This window comes from Solanum stenotomum, chromosome 8, assembly GCF_019186545.1.
Source record: "Solanum stenotomum isolate F172 chromosome 8, ASM1918654v1, whole genome shotgun sequence".
Lineage (NCBI taxonomy): Eukaryota > Viridiplantae > Streptophyta > Magnoliopsida > Solanales > Solanaceae > Solanum > Solanum stenotomum.
In genome coordinates this window covers 3,896,842-3,914,392 of record NC_064289.1, presented here as the reverse complement: position 1 = coordinate 3,914,392, position 17,551 = coordinate 3,896,842, and the positions used below count along the sequence as shown (strand labels likewise).

The following is a 17,551-nucleotide window of genomic DNA, read 5'->3' as shown; positions in this document are numbered from 1 at the left end:
ATATATCATATTCAAAAATTTAGTTTGTTTGTTTTAATTTGTTTGTTCTATCGTTAAAATTTATTTTTAAAAAATTATATATATATATATATATATATATATATTATTTTTTAATTTTAATTTTTCACATGACATGTTTATGACCACAAAATCATATGAAATTTTTGGTACATACGATATTCTTAAATTTATGACCATAACTATTTTCATTTTTCTTAAACTTTCTGTCAAATAAAAATATGACAAACAAATTAAAACGAAATGAATAAAAATTTGCCTATTTTGAGAGAAGTTTAAAAATATGATGTCTGAGAACACTACTCTTAGACAATATATGAAAGAATGTTTACTGTACGAATGAAATTCAGGTTTTTTTATAAAAAAATAATTTTATATATATATATATATATATATATATATATATATAACATAATTTAGTTGTTTTTATCCGAAATTCTACACATTACTGAGTTTAACCATTGTTGTTTAAACTTAATCACATATAATTTCAAATACTTTTACCTAAAGTTATAGATTGTAAAAACCTTTTAATAAATAAATGAGAAAAAACATAAAGTGAAACCTGAAGTTGTTTCAAATTTTAAAAAAGACACATAAATTATGAAACGTCTTATTACTTTCTTAAACAATTCTGAACTGATATTATTATATTATTTTTTGTCCCTATGGCATGGAGAGTGTATGCACTCTCGCATGAACAAACTAAAAAAACGAATATAATTTTATTTTTACAAGTATTTTGCAATAAAATATATTTTCTTGTTTTTCTTATCATTTTAACTTTTTCCCCTAATTATTTTTTTCTTTTTCTTTCATCCTTCTTCTTCAAAAATTCATTGTCTTCTCACTTTCAATGTCACTTTTTACCACAACTCCACCTCCCTTTTTTACTGCTATCAGTTTAACTCTCTTCAATTTTAAACTTATATCTAAATATTTTATTACATTTCGAACAATTTGATAAACCCATTTAGATTTCAAGATGATTAGTTGGTAATATTTAGTTTTTTTATCCAAATTTCAATTAAACTTTTTCAATTTTCGAAGAATTCTGAATCTTTCAAAGAGATAAATTAATTGATGATGCCTTCAAAATTTTGTTTTTTCTTAGAAAAATAATTAATTTTGTTAACAATAACTCAACAAAGTCTAGAAAATAGCATAATTTTGGAAAGAAAGGAATTTGATCGAAGAAGAAGAAAGAAGAAAGAAAATGGAGAGGCTCAACTTGACGTAGGGGTGGTGTGAGGTGAGGGTGGGAGTGAAGAAGAAGAAGAAAGAAAGAAAAAAAAAATGGAGGGAGGGGTAGCTTAAAAGTAGGAGTGAAAGATGAAGTAAAATTTAAAATGAAATTAAAATTAAAGTAATAAAATTAAAATAAGTCAAAAGATAAGAGAGAGAAATAAAGAAAAACTTAAAATGAAAAAAAATATATTTCAAATTAAATTAACACGTGTCACACAATGATTGATTTGTGATAACACTTGCCATTTAAAATTTGAAATTGATCGAAAAATGATGTAAAAATATATGTTCGGAATTGTTTAGGAGGGTAATAGAACGCCCGCATAATTAAAATGTCTTTTTAAAAAAATTCGGGATAACTTCAATTGTCATTTTATATCTTTTCTCTAAATAAATTAAATAGTACTTAAGTAATATCTAATAAAATATCTCTATATAACTTCTACGATATATTTATTTAATAAAAAAAAGTTGGATTGTACGTAAAACGGGCCCTCGATCTTCATGGGATGCGTGTACAGTCCTAAGCCTCATTAGGGTCTGTGGATATCATACTTGCTTTGTGGTTTTTTTTTTTTAGGTTTAAAGCTACCACCCCACCATGATAATTGAAACCTAAATCTTATCATAAAGAGAACTTTATGTTATATATAAGGTATAATATATAAACATGACTCTTTAACTTGACGTCAGCTTGTAACTATGACTTTTAACTTTAGATGTGCACAAGTAGACACTTAAACTTGTATAAAATTGAATAAATGTACACATTTGTCCTACATGACACCGTACATGAAATTTTTGTGTCCTACGTGGCATCTTAAGTGTATTATGCTATGTAGGACATGTGTGTCTACTTGTTCAATTTTATACAAGTTTAAGTGTTTATTTGTGCATACTCAAAGTTGGAGGACATAGTTGTTCGCTGAAGCCAAGTTGAGGGTCATGTTTATGTACTATGTTTATATATAATGATGACACAATGCAATATACCTGATTATAATAACAAAGCATTTATTTTTTCTGTTCACTTTTATTTATTAAGTTTGATCTTTGCATGTATTTTAAAATGATGATGAATGGTTTATATTTAATTTTTAGTTTTGAGAAATAATTTAAAGAATATATAATTAATAATGCTAAAAGTAAGTATGAAGAAAAAAATTCACTTTATACATTAAAAGTGATAAATATGAGTGAAAACATATACTCTAATATAATGGACAAATAAAACTATGCCAATAAAATATAATCTAGATACATACTTGGTGCAAAGAACATAAATTCGCAAAAAAAAAAAAGTTAGATACATTTCGTTATCTATGTAGGTCGTTCTCATAAACTATCTTGGATTGTGGTTGGCTTATGAGATTTAGGATGTGAACATGAATATTTCAATTTTCAACTATGTTAGACTGAAAAATATCACGATACAATAGAAATAAAAACAAGAAAAGAAAAAAATAATTCATAGAAGTATATACATACTTGTAAGTTGTAACGATTACCAACTTCTTATTAATAAGTGTGTTTAGATCATATATTAATTATAGATGATTATATACATGTTAATGTATGAATTTTACGACTACTTGTATTATATATTCATAGGATATTGTTAGTTTTAATTGTAGTTGAATGAATGACTATTAGGTGCATTTGCTAAAACAGAAAATAGTATATTATATGTAAAATATATGTATATCATATAAAAAAGTTGATGATAAATCTAGTCTGTTATTTATATAAGAATCCATCTTTTCATATTTAACTTATTCTCAAAGCATTTAGGATAGTCAATGTCAGATATAAGAGAGTGGTAAGTATTTTTTTTATTTTTAACTAGATATTTTGCATTCAATTCCTGAGTATGAAATCGATTTCAATAAGGCGCACTTTAACTTTTTAGTAGACTTTCATATGTGAATTCAAATGAGTAAAATAGATTAGATGCGAAACAAAAAGGAAAGACATAATACATAAACATGACCTTTAACTTTGCTTCAACGGACAACTATGCCTTTCAACTTTGAGTGTGCACAAGCAAACACTTAAACTTGTATGAAATTAAAGTAGACACACATGTCCTACATGGCATAATACATGTAGGATACAATTGTCATGTAGGGTGTCATGTAGGACGAATGTGTCTATTTGTTCAATTTTATACAAATTTAAGTATCTACTTGCACTATCAGAAAAGTGTGAATTACATGGGGATTTTCCTGGGGATTAGTATGAAAATCTGTAGGAAACTTATTTTCCTGCAAATTTTCATACTAATTCCCAGGAAAATCCCCATGTAATTCACACTTTTCTTATAGTGTCGTGCACATCCAAAGTTAAAGGTCATAGTTGCCAACTGACGCCAAAGAAAAAAATAGCCATAATACTATAATATCATAAATTATCACGATAGGTCTATGGATGAATACTGTAGGCCCAAGGTCTTTGACACCAACACCAAAATCCAAAAGATCAAGGACCCTGTATTCAATAGTACTTTTTAAGGGGTCGTTTAGAGTTGATATCTCTTAATTTTGTTATTTAGAGTTGATATACTTTTCAATTTTGTTATTTAGAACTGATATCTCTCTCGTTATTAAAGTGTTTCATATATACCCCTACTGTTTACAAATGACTCACATATATCATTTTCTTCTAACGGAAGTGAAAAAAAATAATTTTAATTTAATGCATTAATTATTATTTTTTAAAAATACAATCTATATGGGGTATATTTAATCTTCCTCACACGTATCAGCTCTAAATGACAAAGTTAAGAAGTATATTAGACTTTTTCCCCTGAAATTAATAAGGATATCATATTGAATTATTTTATTTCATATTCTATATGAGATAGTAATTTTATTATTTCAATATGAATAATGGGATAAAATAATTCTGGAATTGGTTAATATCTCAAACCAAACATGTGATAAAGTTAATCCCAAAGTTTATTTTGAAATTATTATCTTTATCTCACGTACCAAACAACCATTAAGATAGAAAATATCCAGTTCCCTTCTGCAATCATAGTCATCACAAAAATTTGATACCCCGCCACAACGTTATGTTGGATTTGTCGATCACAAGTGTATAGTTTTCTTGTCGAAATAACTAAATTGACGAAGGAAATGATGTAAAATGTACACTAAGTTAAGCTGATATGTTATATATATATATATATATATATATACACACACACATTATATACATGGGCCGTGGCCGGAGGTATCTTTATGGCAAGAGGTGTTATCCGACACATTACTTTACTATTTATTTATTTATTATGAAATATACTTATAAAAATAAGAAAATGTAAAAACAAGTATAATTCGTTCTTACTTATCATGAATTCTCTTACTACGGCTTCAAAAAAATTATGATAAATAACTTGTTCTTGCTTTGTATTTCATGAACTCAAATTGCGAGTAACCAGAATAGATTTTTCAAATTTAAGTAACTTGATTCTACGTATCTACCATTATACCCACAATGATCATATTATTATTATCCACAATGGAAAAAAGTATTTGCCTAGCTATATAAATGATAGTGTAGTAGGCTGTGAATTGAGAGAATTTGGATATACATTAAATTAGAGGACATACAAAAAGCGATAATAAATTCGTCGTTCATATCAATATATATATTTTTTAATGCTTATGATTCAGGAGGGAAGGCAAACCATATGCTGAAGAAAAAACATATGTATATATTTAGGTGAACATATATATCTGTGTCTACTGAATTATTTATACCTGCCTAGTTCATCAGCTAGTGAAGATAACAGAAGTACATGAATGTATTTAGCATATGTGACATCATTTATGAAAAATTAGTAGGCATTTAGACATAAATTGAGCGATATTTGACATGGTATTTGAAGGTTAAAATTGTACATTTTTATGAGTGGGAAAAACATTCATTTGAAAAACATGTCAAAAGCAGTTTTTTCTAAAAACCTATCTTCAAAAATTAACCAAAAAAATCATTCTAATTAATAAATTGTATATGCTTTAACATTTGAACTCAACGTGCAGCCAAAACAATATTTGTTCGAAATAGTGTTGTATAAAAAAAAAATGAAATTGATGTGTTGATTTTTTTTAAACATTTACTTTTGAAAATGTGCAAATGGTGATAAAAATAAAATAATGGCCAGAATAATATCCTATTTGTGCAAATGATCCACTGGATCAATCACCCAGTGTTATGCAATTGCTAAAGGATATATGAATAGTTCAGCCCAACAACACCTACAATTCCCCTCTTGGACTGGCTTTTCTTCAAGTAGTTTATTTTAGGCCCACTTTAGCCCAACTCATTTCACGTCGGATTATCTTGACTGAGAATTTTTACGGGAGAAGTGTACATAGAGTCGATTTAAGGATGACTATTTGAGGTTTTTGTAAATTTCTTGTTTTCGATAACAAGGGAAATCTGCCGTTGTTATTCTTTGGGTGCGCCATGATAAAATCTGCGTTCCTATGCAATAACTCACAAAACACACATAAAAACTTAGTTTTTTTTGTAAACATAATTGCTTCATAATCAATTTTAGATTTACAAGACTAAGGTGGAAAATCCAGTTCTAAAATTTGACATATTATTTATGCTAGTAAAACTTTAGATATTTCTGGCAAGTTGACAATCAAACTTAAAATGCTTGAAATCTGAATTAGCAAGTCTAAACTTGGAACCCAAATATCAATTCTTCTTCTTAGACTTTTTAGGAATACACATTTTTTAATTATGTCCAAGTGTCATTTCGATTCAGAAAAAAAGTCATTTCCCCATAAAATATATTCTTTTCACATCAAAACACACAAAATATATCATTTCAAAGACCTTTTCAATTTTGTTTTATTACACTTACCTCCCTTATGATTTAGAATAATCCACTTATCTCTTTTATTTTTAATTTTTTTTAACGATTCTTTAAATCTATTTTTATTAATGTAAAAAAGTTGTAACATATCTAATTTACTATTTACTATTTTCTAACACTAAAATGCTTTAATTGATTAACTACTTTATGATATACTCTTATTAGTTATTAGTTTTATTCGAAATTGATATATTCTTATCAGATTTGCTCGTATTTCCCTTTTGGGTTAGTTTAATTTATTATTTTTCCGTTTTTTTTCTTTTACCATTATTTTTCTTTCCTTTGGGATCATTTTACTAATTTCATATTTGACCAATTTTTTTTTATTCATATTTGAATTTATCCATATTTATACGAGTCGATTACAATTCAATCCGTTTAAATTTAATCCACTCCTCTCATTTGCCTCCCTAGTGATGTCCAATTACTGGAGAATTTTTAATTATTCATGATCGATTAATTGATTATTTCTTTTTTTTTTCATGGTTGGTTAATTATTTTAACTTTCACTTTCTTGACGAACTTGCTACACCCTCCACCATTTGCTTCCCCTACTGCAATTTGGAAAAAAGATGTCCAATTTACAAGTAAGTTATCTTATTTTAGTGTTACTAATTTCATTTATTATAGTAAAAATAATTTTTGAAGTAACTGTCTTTAAATTCTTTTGATCCCTTTGAGTTTGTTATAAACTGAAAATATATGATCAATATAATATGAATATATATGCCAACGTGGCTACCTATGACCTCTCCGTACATGGCCGTTCCCACTTATCCACTATCATCCCGTACAACTACGCCCTTTCTTCCTCAGGCTACCTAGCCCCCCCATAAATACACTTCAACCCTTTCTCTGTTTCAGGAGTAATTTTGGTGGAATACAATGGGCAAGGTAAGGATTTGAAAATTGATTCTCCATTTTGATAATTTCTCTCATTATTTTGTATCCATGATTTGATAAGGCAAACTGTCATTGTGTGAGGTTTGCAGAATAAGAGCAGCAGCAAGAATATTGAAGGCGAGATGAAGAGCGAAGAACAGCACCAGGAGAAGAAGGAAGGAGGAAAGAATGAACAGAACAACCGAAATGTGGTTTTGAAAGTGGAGTTCCATTGCGAAGGTTGCGTCCGTAAGATTCTCAAAGTCGTTCGAAGCTTTGAAGGTAAAAATCATTGTATGTTGCTCTGTTTTGTTCCTTCTTATTGCTTCCAAGTTAGATTTTAGACAGATTACTGTGAATGTTGCTCTGTTTTGCTCCTTCTTTTTGCTTCCAAGTCAGATTTTAGACAGATTATTGTGAATGTTGCTCTGTTTTCATCCAATCCGTTCGTTTCCTTGTCTCTGATTTTCCTAATTTCTGGTCTGTTACGGCTGAAAAAGGCGTGGAGAAGGTGATCTCTGATAGAGAAACCAATAAAGTGACGGCAATCGGAGAAGTGGATGCGTTGAAGCTAAAGGAGAAGGTGGAGCGAAAGATGAACAGGGTTGTACAACTTATCTCTCCTTTACCAAAGGATTGTAAGAAAGAGAAGAAGCAGAATGAAAATGAACCAAAGAGTACCAAAGGAGACGACAAGAAAACCAAAGAGAAAGAGGTAATGCTCCTCCTCGCTGCATATTCTCTGTTCACTATTCTGCACAAATCTGTTTACGTCGTTTTCATTCTGTTTTTTTCTTTGTCTTTTAATGCATTTGGCGCAGTTTAGCCTTTTATGGTGAGCCTTATATTAAGGATTTATTCAAAATTTACGTGTGCAAATTAAATGGTGGTTTCCGATGAATATTACTTACTGATTAATTATCCATGTAGCCTCCGGTAACCACTGTGATACTGAAATTGCATCTACATTGCGAAGGATGCATCCAGAAGATTCAAAAAACTATCACTAAGAACAAAGGTGAGATTGATTAATCAACATTCTTCATATGCTGTCCATTTTAACTATAGTTAGTTCCTGAATGGAATGTTCACGGCCAATGCAGGTTACAAGGAGATGAAAATTGATCAGGAAAAGGAATTGGTGACAGTGACTGGTTCAATGGACATGAAGGAACTGGTGGAGGCACTGAAGAAGCAGCTGAAGAAAGATGTCCAAATTGCCCCGCCAAAGAAGGAAGGGGGAGAGAAGAAAGAAGGAGGGGGAGGAGGTGGAGGGAAGGGCAACGAAAAAGGGAAGGATGGGCAAGGCGGCGGCGGCGAGAAGAAGGAACAATATGAGTATCCGGAGCTGGATGCAACTGCAATTCATGCTACTCAGCTTTTCAGTGATGAAAATGCCAATGCTTGCAGTATTATGTGATGATTTTAGAAAAATGTAGATGAGAATTGTAAATAAAAAATAGGAAGATTGGATATCATTATTAATGTTGAATTGGCTTAATTATGAACAGTTTCATTCCCTTTTTGCTAGTAAAACTTTTGTATGAACATCAGTGAATGTTACTGAGGTAATGAGGTTAGTAGGAGAATTTTTTTTTTATATTTATGTTAAATATATGGAGTACTTCATTTTCTACTGTTCTATTTTCTACTTATGGTGGCATTGGTTCATTCATTTGGTAGAAGGTGAGTGATTAGTTCCTTTTCCATGCTATGAATAATACAAATTAAAGTAGGATGCCCATTTTCAAAAAACAGGTCTAACCACAATTTCAATTTTCAAATATTATTTATAATTTTATTTTTTTCAAATACTATCTTATTTTAAATTTCACAAATTTTATGTTAGATTGCCCGTCAAGTCCATGTAACCGCACATAAAAACAAAGATATTTTTATTATCAAGAGACAAGAGAAGGGACTATAACTATCATTGCAACCATCAATTAGTTGGAGTTATTATACCTAATGTTATGTTCCTGCAAAGTGCAAAGAGAAAAAGGTAACCCTGGTTGAGACAAGTTTATGCAAGAAATCTCTTTTTAGTGGAGGCAATTGCTTATGTGTAGACAAAAACAGGGGAGACTGAGATGCAGACAGACAGACTGACTGACGCTCTATTCCCACTTTCCTTGGCCTATTTTTGTGCAGTCTTTTCAATTGTTGCAGTTAATTTTCAACACTTGGAAAAATTTGTTGGAACATATTTTCTCAAACAAATATATTTGATCACGTTTTCTTATTTTAAAAAATTTAATCCAAGCATTCTCATTTTTTCCATTACTGACATGACATGTTCTTACATTTTGTATCTAGTCAAAAATAAAAACACAAAATAAAATTGAGATTAAATTTTAGTTTTCCCTTTTTGTTTTACATGGAATAAAAAACAATCATTTCTAGTTGTAAAAAATAAATGATATACAAATTACAATTGGCGAAAACATCAGTTATTGAATCAATGTGAATTATATTTCAAACATGATGTGATATTGATTATGAGTTTTTGCTGAACACTTACACTGCCTATATATTTTGCTAAGAAACAGTAGAAAAATGGAAAATAATACGAACCAAATAAAAAAAGAGAAGAAAACCCAAAGACCATTTTAAATTTGTAATCCTCCTAAATTATCGATACTGGTCTCAATTACCTGAATTTAGTTATCTATTTAATACTTAATTTTTATCGACGTGGCATTTTTCTCATATGACAAATAATCAGTGTGACATTTTCAGTTCCTAGTCAATTTACGCAACTTAAATAAGAAGAGAAGTCGCAATTCTCGAAACATCACCGATCAAATTCTCCTAAACTTCAACAGTAAAACTGACACGTGTATCATCTTCTTCCCGCACTCTTCTTATAAATATTCATCCAAAAACATCTTCTTTTACCCTCAAAATCCTCATCCTCAGAACTAGAATCACAGAAAAAAAGAAGATTAATACACATCTGATCATTGCAAAATCTTCTGATTAACATATACTTTTTCAAGGTAACTTTTTTTTTTTTTCGATTGAATTACATATTATTGTAGTTTTTGCTTTCTGATCGGAAAGTTTTTTTTTCTTCTGAAAATTGATAGATGGTGTCGGATGCGAGTAAGAAGAGAGAAGCGCAGAAGAAGGCAGCAGCAGCTGCGAAGAGAGGAGGGAAGTCTAAGGCGGCGGTGATGAAGGCGGCAGCGGCTGCAACAGCTACTCCGCCGGAGAGTAATGATGTCGATGAATTAACGAATGGGGTAGGAGATATTCAGTTGTCTGATCGGACTTGTACCGGTGTTTTATGTTCACATCCACTTTCCAGAGATATTCGGGTTAGTTCTTTTTTGGTTTTTCTGGAATTGAACGGTTGGATTTATTACCTTGTTAAGCGCTGGAAAATCTAGTTTGATTAATAGGGGGAAAATTTGTGCTTAACTATAAACACAAACAGTTGTATATTTTGGAATTGAGAGTATTTCCAAAGTATAATGACTTGGAATTGAAAATATATAAGTGGAAATCATTTCAATCAAGTTAGCAATATTTTGCCTTGAATTTTGTAGAAATTGTCATATTATTGCCCATAAGAATATTTGAACCATAAATCTAAACAGATACTATTATGAAAAAAAGTATTTAGAATAACATACTAAATTTTGAAAAAAATGAGGTGCAAGACTGGCTAAAATACCCAAAAATCTCAACAAGCTAAATTATGAACACATCAATAGTCTGGTCTTGGATGTTTTTTGCAATACACTCTCTAAATGCTTAAATAAATGATTTTTTTATTCATGGGTTTATCTCCTCTCGTTATTCGTCATTGCTAACTTATGACACCTATTATCCTTTGATTGTTCACTTCCTTGATCTCCTTTGCACTAGAACAATCACTTGGGTGTTTTTGTGCATAGTGTGATATTCCAAATCTTGGTACGTTAATCAGTCTATAACCGTGGGGCTTTGGTCTAGCGGTAAGAGGGCAAACCACATGTGTGGGTTAGCTGCGTGTAACGGTCTTAAACCATGTGTCACTAGTCCTCAGAGATTTCTCGATTAAAAAGAATCAGTCAATAGCTGAAGGCTGAAGCTATCCCATATTCACTTAGTTAGGAACAAGGGTCTTGATTGGTGAAGTTGCATATGGCTATCATTACTCATGAACAAGAAGCACCCTTGTTTATGGCTTTGGACTTACGGTAACTAAAAAAAAGATTATTACCTAGAGGAGGTTTTCTTTCATGCAAGACTCACAGTTATATTAATTCTGGTATTCTTTGTTTGCAGATAGAATCGTTATCACTTACTTTTCACGGACATGATCTTATAGTTGATTCTGAACTGGAGCTTAACTATGGAAGGTAAGGTGTGTTATCTCTTTGTGTTACTGTTTCCTTAGTATAGCTGATGGTCATATCCTGGGATATTAATTGCACAGACGTTATGGTTTGCTTGGGCTTAATGGCTGTGGGAAGTCTACTCTTCTTTCTGCTATAGGATGTCGTGAACTTCCCATCCCAGATCATATGGATATCTTTCATCTAACGCGGGAGATTGAAGCGTCTGACATGTCCTCACTTCAAGCTGTTATTAGTTGCGATGAAGAGAGGTTGAGATTGGAGAAAGAAGTTGAAGTCTTGGCTGCACAGGTATTGTGCCCTGAATAATAAACTGGCAATGTATTCCATAGGCTTGGTCTTCTCTTTTTGGGCGAATGTGACGACTCGTTTTGTGTCTATCCTTAGGATGATGGTGGTGGAGAGCAACTTGAACGCATCTATGAGCGTTTGGAAGCTTTGGATGCATCAACTGCTGAGAAGCGTGCAGCTGAAATCCTGTTTGGTCTTGGATTTAACAAGAAAATGCAAGAACAAAAAACACGAGATTTTTCCGGTGGATGGAGGATGAGAATTGCTCTTGCTCGTGCCCTGTTTATGAATCCGACCATTTTGCTGCTTGATGAACCCACCAATCATCTAGGTAATCTTCTTATGCATTTTTCTAGTATTTAAGATATTGTGTTGCGACATGCTTGGTTGGAGACATTGTTAATTACATTCTGGACGAATGAATATAATGAAAACTGACGTTAAAGAATTTAATATGGGACCTTAGACATGTTATTTCACTCTGGTTACAGCATTTCTCCCGGTGTGTCTTTCTGTGACTGTTTCCCTCTACTAAGTAGTGACGCGAAGTTCCCTCCTAACAGAAAGGAAATACAGGGATGACATAGTATATTGTCCTTTGTTCATACTAATGGATCTAATGGAAGGTTTGCTGAATTTTTCAATCACAGATTTTTAGATTTGACATGCTTATGATATTCTTTTCCTGAAGACAGACCTAGAGGCTTGCGTGTGGTTAGAAGAAACCTTGAAGAAGTTTGACCGTATTCTGGTTGTTGTTTCACACTCGCAAGACTTTCTAAATGGTGTGTGTACTAACATCATCCATATGCAAAATAAGAAGTTGAAGCTCTACACCGGTAATTATGACCAATATGTCCAAACCCGTGAGGAGTTGGAAGAAAATCAGATGAAACAGTACAGATGGGAGCAGGAGCAGATTGCTTCAATGAAGGAGTACATTGCTCGTTTTGGACATGGATCTGCCAAACTAGCCCGTCAAGCACAAAGCAAAGAGAAAACACTGGCTAAGATGGAGCGTGGAGGGCTTACAGAGAAGGGGGCGAAGGACAAGGTTCTTGTAATGACCCTCCAGGTCATTTTTAAATTAAAGAATTCATTTCATCGTTTAGAGCGTTCCTGTAGCGACCCCAAGTCATTTATGACTTGCTGGCACTGACTGTTCGGTCGCCTGGTCGTTCGTTTGGGTTTTAGGCCCGTTCTCCTGTTTTGGAGATTTTTATAACTTGAAAAGTTGACTTTGGTCAACCTTCTTGGAAGACGTGCTCAGATGAAAATTCTGACAGCTAGGTTAGCTTCGGAAGATCGATTTTGGTCTAGAACGACCCTTTGTTCACTTCCCGAGACTTTAGATAGCAATTGTGGAATCTGGCTCAAATGATACTGGGTGTGGGACCCACTTTTCGTCGAAGCGAGCTCCAAATGGAAATTCCGCCTTCACCATTGAGTCCGAAATATCATTTCCAATCAGATTCCATATAAGGTTTGTATTTTTCCGACTCCGAACGAGTCCGAAACATCGAAATTTAAGTTTGGAGGGTTGTAAAATTTTGACGCGGCGGTGACGTGGCAGAGCCACGTGACGACACGTGGCAGAGGTGGAAATTTCCAGATTTTTAAGAACGAATTTCGTCCAAATTTTTGTTCAACTTCAAATTGAGATTGCTCCTTCATTTTTAATCCAAATTAAGTGATTCAAAAGGCAAACTTCAAGAGAATTTCGAGGGGAATCTAGCGGTGATCTCGAAAACGCGAGGGGAGGCTTCGTTGAGGTAAGAAATCAATTTTTAGCCACTGCCAGTGTGATTTTCGGATGTTTTGTTGTTGAATTTTTGAAATGTGAGATCTTGATCATCGTAAGTCCGTTTTGAGTCATTCTTGTGGCTAACTTGTAGAGTTTTTCGCAAGGATCGTCGTGGTATAATCTGTTTGGGTTGAAAGGGTCTCGTTTTTCCGGAAATTGATGATGAAAGGGCTGTCCTTTTTAATTATTGTGGCTGATTTGCGGTGTTGTGGGCATCTGTTTGTGCTAAAATTTTGGGATATTAGTTTAGTAAGGTAGTTGGGACGTTTCCACGGATTCGATTTTGAGATTCTAAGTGTGGGCCCCACAATCCCGTTTTAGACCCGATTTTGGGTCCGTCTCCGAAAAATATAATTTTAGTGTCAATATATTCGTAATGACGAGGTGATTAACCTTTTGTTAGTGGGGAAGCATTTGGAGACCGTTCGGAGAGGAAAAGATCCGGTACCGTGAGTTGGAGCACGCGTGATCGGCTTTCAGGTAGGCTATGGTTTTCTCTCGTGAGATTGAGCATGTTTAGGCAATTGTTTATTGATTTGCTTGAGTATGGAGGGGTTCGGGTGTCGAGCATGCTAAATTTCTATAATTCCTGCCTTAGACCTTATTTCGGGAAAGTGTTGGATTATGACAGCATGTCTCTTGATATTATTGAATAGCCATATCTGGTGGTGTATATGATAATATTGATTTGAAGTATGTTTGGCCTTAGTCTAGGCTTAGACTAGTGTTGCCATAGACTTGCGAGATTTCGGATGTCGTTGGGCAGTAGAACTTTTTCCGACGTCGTTTCGGACGGTTAGCTCCTTGTAGACTGATATAGCAGACTTGAGTCTGATAGTCGGTAACTCAGCTTATGACCTTGTATCCATAATGCCCTGCTTTTATATCGGCTACAAATACCCGGTTAAAGTCCGTGGTCTAGCTTACTCATTATTGGATACTTCCTCGGCGATTTGGGGTATATGAGGGTCGGACTAAAAGGATTATTTATGGTAATCGGTTTGGTGATATTTCCCGCGACGGATGGTTGGATATTGATTCTTAGCTACAGTACCCGGTTAGAGTCCGTGGTCCAGCTTACTTTTTCCAGGCTTAGCTACAGTACCCGGTTCGAGTCCGTGGTCCAGCTTACCTGTGATCTGGTTTCAGCTACAGTACCCGGTTAGAGTCCGTGGTCCAGCTCATTTATGTCCAGGCTTAGCTACAGTACCCGGTTCGAGTCCGTGGTCCAGCTTACCTGTGATCTGGTTTCAGCTACAGTACCCGGTTAGAGTCCGTGGTCCAGCTCATTTATGTCCAGGCTTAGCTACAGTACCCGGTTCGAGTCCGTGGTCCAGCTTACCTGTGATCTGGTTTCAGCTACAGTACCCGGTTAGAGTCCGTGGTCCAGCTCATTTATGTCCAGGCTTAGCTACAGTACCCGGTTCGAGTCCGTGGTCCAGCTTACCTGTGATCTGGTTTCAGCTACAGTACCCGGTTAGAGTCCGTGGTCCAGCTCATTTATGTCCAGGCTTAGCTACAGTACCCGGTTCGAGTCCGTGGTCCAGCTTACCTGTGATCTGGTTTCAGCTACAGTACCCGGTTAGAGTCCGTGGTCCAGCTCATTTATGTCCAGGCTTAGCTACAGTACCCGGTTCGAGTCCGTGGTCCAGCTTACCTGTGATCTGATTTTGGCTACAGCACCCGGTTCGAGTCCGTGGTCCAGCCCACCCGTGCCCGACCTTTGGCTACAGCACCCGGTTCGAGTCCGTGGTCCAGCCCATATAGGTTGACTCATTAGCTATAGTACCCGGTTCGAGTCCGTGGTCCAGCTTGCACGTGGTGTATTCCCAATTCCTCACTAAAGCTTCAGTTTAGTCTTGATTACTCTCATCTGCAGGTTGAGGTTTTGGAGGTTGGAGAGATTCCGGTTAAAGTCCGGGACGTAATGAGATCTTGGAATATGATTGGGAATGGTTCAGTTACAAGTCCGGAAATTGGTAATATTGTGATAGACCTTCTAGCTCCATTATTTTACTTCAACTGTCAGTCCATCTGCCGGGCTTATGGGGGTCCGTGCAGGTGGTTTCTTTTATTGTGCACGAGCGTACCCGTCGGGTTTATGGGAGCCCGGCGGAGTTAGTTAGATTGCTTGTCTTTGTTGCCTGTACGCTCGTGTACATACCCCCCATTTACTACTCTTTGCACTTGATGTGACCCTTTATTTGCATTTCAGTTTACTTTTGCTTATCTTGCTCAGTCGGCCGATGATGCCTACTGGGTACCTGTTGTTTTGGTACTCATGCTACGCTCTGCATCTATTTTGTGATGCAGGTCCGAGCACTAGTAGCCAGCGTTGATCGAGCTTGGAGTAGACTTATCTGGAGACGGGGGTGAGCACACGGCGTTCTGTACTATTTCGGTCTCCATCTGTATATATAGACTTGTCTTCTTCCCTTCGAGACAGTCCAGTCTCTGTTGTCCAGTTTTGGGACTTGTACTCATTTTGCAGTAGCTCTGTACTAGTGACTTCCAGGTTCTGGGAGGTATCTTTATTTGTATATAAGTTTTTGGTTTGCGTCCGCCTGTTTATATTGTTATTTGCCTACTCTTGTTTGATTTCTACCCTCAGACCCATTACTTGTTGTTCCGGGTTACGGGTTGGCTTACCTACTGGTGGGTTATAGTAGGTGCCATCATGACTTGATAAATCGGGTCGTGACAGTTCTGGTCTTCCGTTTTCCTAATGTTGGCAAACTTCCTCCTCCTGTTCTGCAGTTTGTGGAAGTGACATTTGGCTACACCCCCGATAATCTCATTTACAAGAACCTAGATTTTGGTGTAGACCTTGATTCAAGGGTAGCACTGGTGGGACCTAATGGAGCTGGAAAGAGCACCCTACTTAAGCTGATGACAGGGGAGTTAGTTCCCCTTGATGGCATGGTTAGGAGGCATAATCACCTGCGGATTGCGCAGTTCCACCAGCACTTGGCTGAGAAGCTTGACATGGAATTGTCTGCTCTACAATTCATGATAAAAGAGTATCCTGGGAATGAGGAGGAGAAGATGAGGGCATCAATTGGGAGGTTTGGCCTTACTGGTAAAGCTCAAGTAATGCCTATGAAAAACTTGTCAGACGGTCAACGTAGCCGGGTAATATTTGCGTGGTTAGCTTTTAGGCAACCTCACATGCTGCTTCTCGATGAGCCAACCAACCATCTTGATATTGAGACAATTGACTCACTTGCCGAGGCTTTGAATGAATGGGACGGTGGCATGGTTCTTGTTAGTCATGATTTCAGGCTCATAAACCAGGTTGCCCATGAGATATGGGTATGTGAAAATCAAACTGTGACACGGTGGGAGGGTGACATTATGGACTTCAAGCTACATTTGAAGGCGAGGGCAGGATTGGGTGATGAGTGAAGCAGATGTTTCAAGTTTTAGTACTACTAGGAAGTCATAATATGACTGCTTCTCCTGGCTAAACGTTTAGTCCGAAGAGAAATTGGTCAACATCAGCAGCAGCAGGCCAGCAGTAGCTACAGTTTTAGTTACACCATGCCTAGTTTTGTATGCCATATGACTGGACTGTGCTGTTTTATTTGGTGCAATGTTTTCGCGGTCCAATTTATTCTGGCCTTTCTCCATTATCATAGTTCATGAAGCGAGAGAAGTAGCGGGCTAGCAGCAGTCAGCTTGATGCGTTACATAAATACCACCACTTGTTGTTATCTATGTTGTTCTTAAGAATTTAGGATTTCACTGCTGTTATGGATTTACCTTTTCATTTTAAGTTTACTACATATGTTTGCCAAGTATGTCATTGAAGTGGTGTTTTCAACATATGTTTACCTGTAATGACACTTCGTCATACTCCTTTCGTTTCACAAAGAATGACCTCCTTTCCTTTTTAGTCAGTTTCAAAAAGAATGACATCTTTCCTTTTTTGGTAACATTTTACTGTTTGCTTTCCACGTGGCATGTTTAAGACCATAAGATTAAGGGCAATTTTGTACATTTGACATAACTTTAATTTAGGACCACAAGATTCAAAAGTCTTCTTTATTTACTTAAACTCCGTGCCAA

At 35.0% G+C, this 17,551-nt stretch overlaps 2 protein-coding genes across 2 annotated transcripts; both read left to right on the top strand.

The window, feature by feature from the left end:
* Window positions 1-7,045: 7,045 nt before the first annotated feature.
* Window positions 7,046-8,462, top strand: LOC125875054 (heavy metal-associated isoprenylated plant protein 3). Its single transcript, XM_049556123.1, has 5 exons — window positions 7,046-7,054; window positions 7,153-7,324; window positions 7,543-7,757; window positions 7,973-8,060; window positions 8,146-8,462. The coding sequence occupies exons 1-5, from the start codon at window positions 7,046-7,048 to the stop codon at window positions 8,460-8,462; spliced, it is 801 nt and encodes a 266-aa protein (XP_049412080.1).
* A 1,381-nt stretch (window positions 8,463-9,843) lies between these two features.
* LOC125873009 (ABC transporter F family member 1-like) lies at window positions 9,844-17,310 on the top strand. Its single transcript, XM_049553850.1, has 8 exons — window positions 9,844-10,041; window positions 10,132-10,362; window positions 11,318-11,391; window positions 11,469-11,679; window positions 11,776-12,010; window positions 12,375-12,733; window position 13,218; window positions 16,188-17,310. Exons 2-8 carry the CDS (start codon window positions 10,132-10,134, stop codon window positions 16,886-16,888), a joined length of 1,812 nt encoding a protein of 603 aa, XP_049409807.1. The 5' UTR covers window positions 9,844-10,041; the 3' UTR covers window positions 16,889-17,310.
* The last annotated feature ends 241 nt before the right edge of the window (window positions 17,311-17,551 follow it).

What these genes read in the sequence shown, in the direction of transcription:
- LOC125875054 (XM_049556123.1), top strand. An exon ending in AGAAAACCAAAGAGAAAGAG is followed by an intron (nt 7,758 to 7,972) that starts GTAATGCTCCTC and finishes TTATCCATGTAG; the next exon opens with CCTCCGGTAACCACTGTGAT. An exon ending in AACTATCACTAAGAACAAAG is followed by an intron (nt 8,061 to 8,145) that starts GTGAGATTGATT and finishes CGGCCAATGCAG; the next exon opens with GTTACAAGGAGATGAAAATT.
- LOC125873009 (XM_049553850.1), top strand. Translation starts at nt 10,132, where the DNA reads ATGGTGTCGGATGCGAGTAAGAAGAGAGAAGCGCAGAAGAAGGCAGCA. An exon ending in CACTTTCCAGAGATATTCGG is followed by an intron (nt 10,363 to 11,317) that starts GTTAGTTCTTTT and finishes CTTTGTTTGCAG; the next exon opens with ATAGAATCGTTATCACTTAC. An exon ending in CTGGAGCTTAACTATGGAAG is followed by an intron (nt 11,392 to 11,468) that starts GTAAGGTGTGTT and finishes TTAATTGCACAG; the next exon opens with ACGTTATGGTTTGCTTGGGC.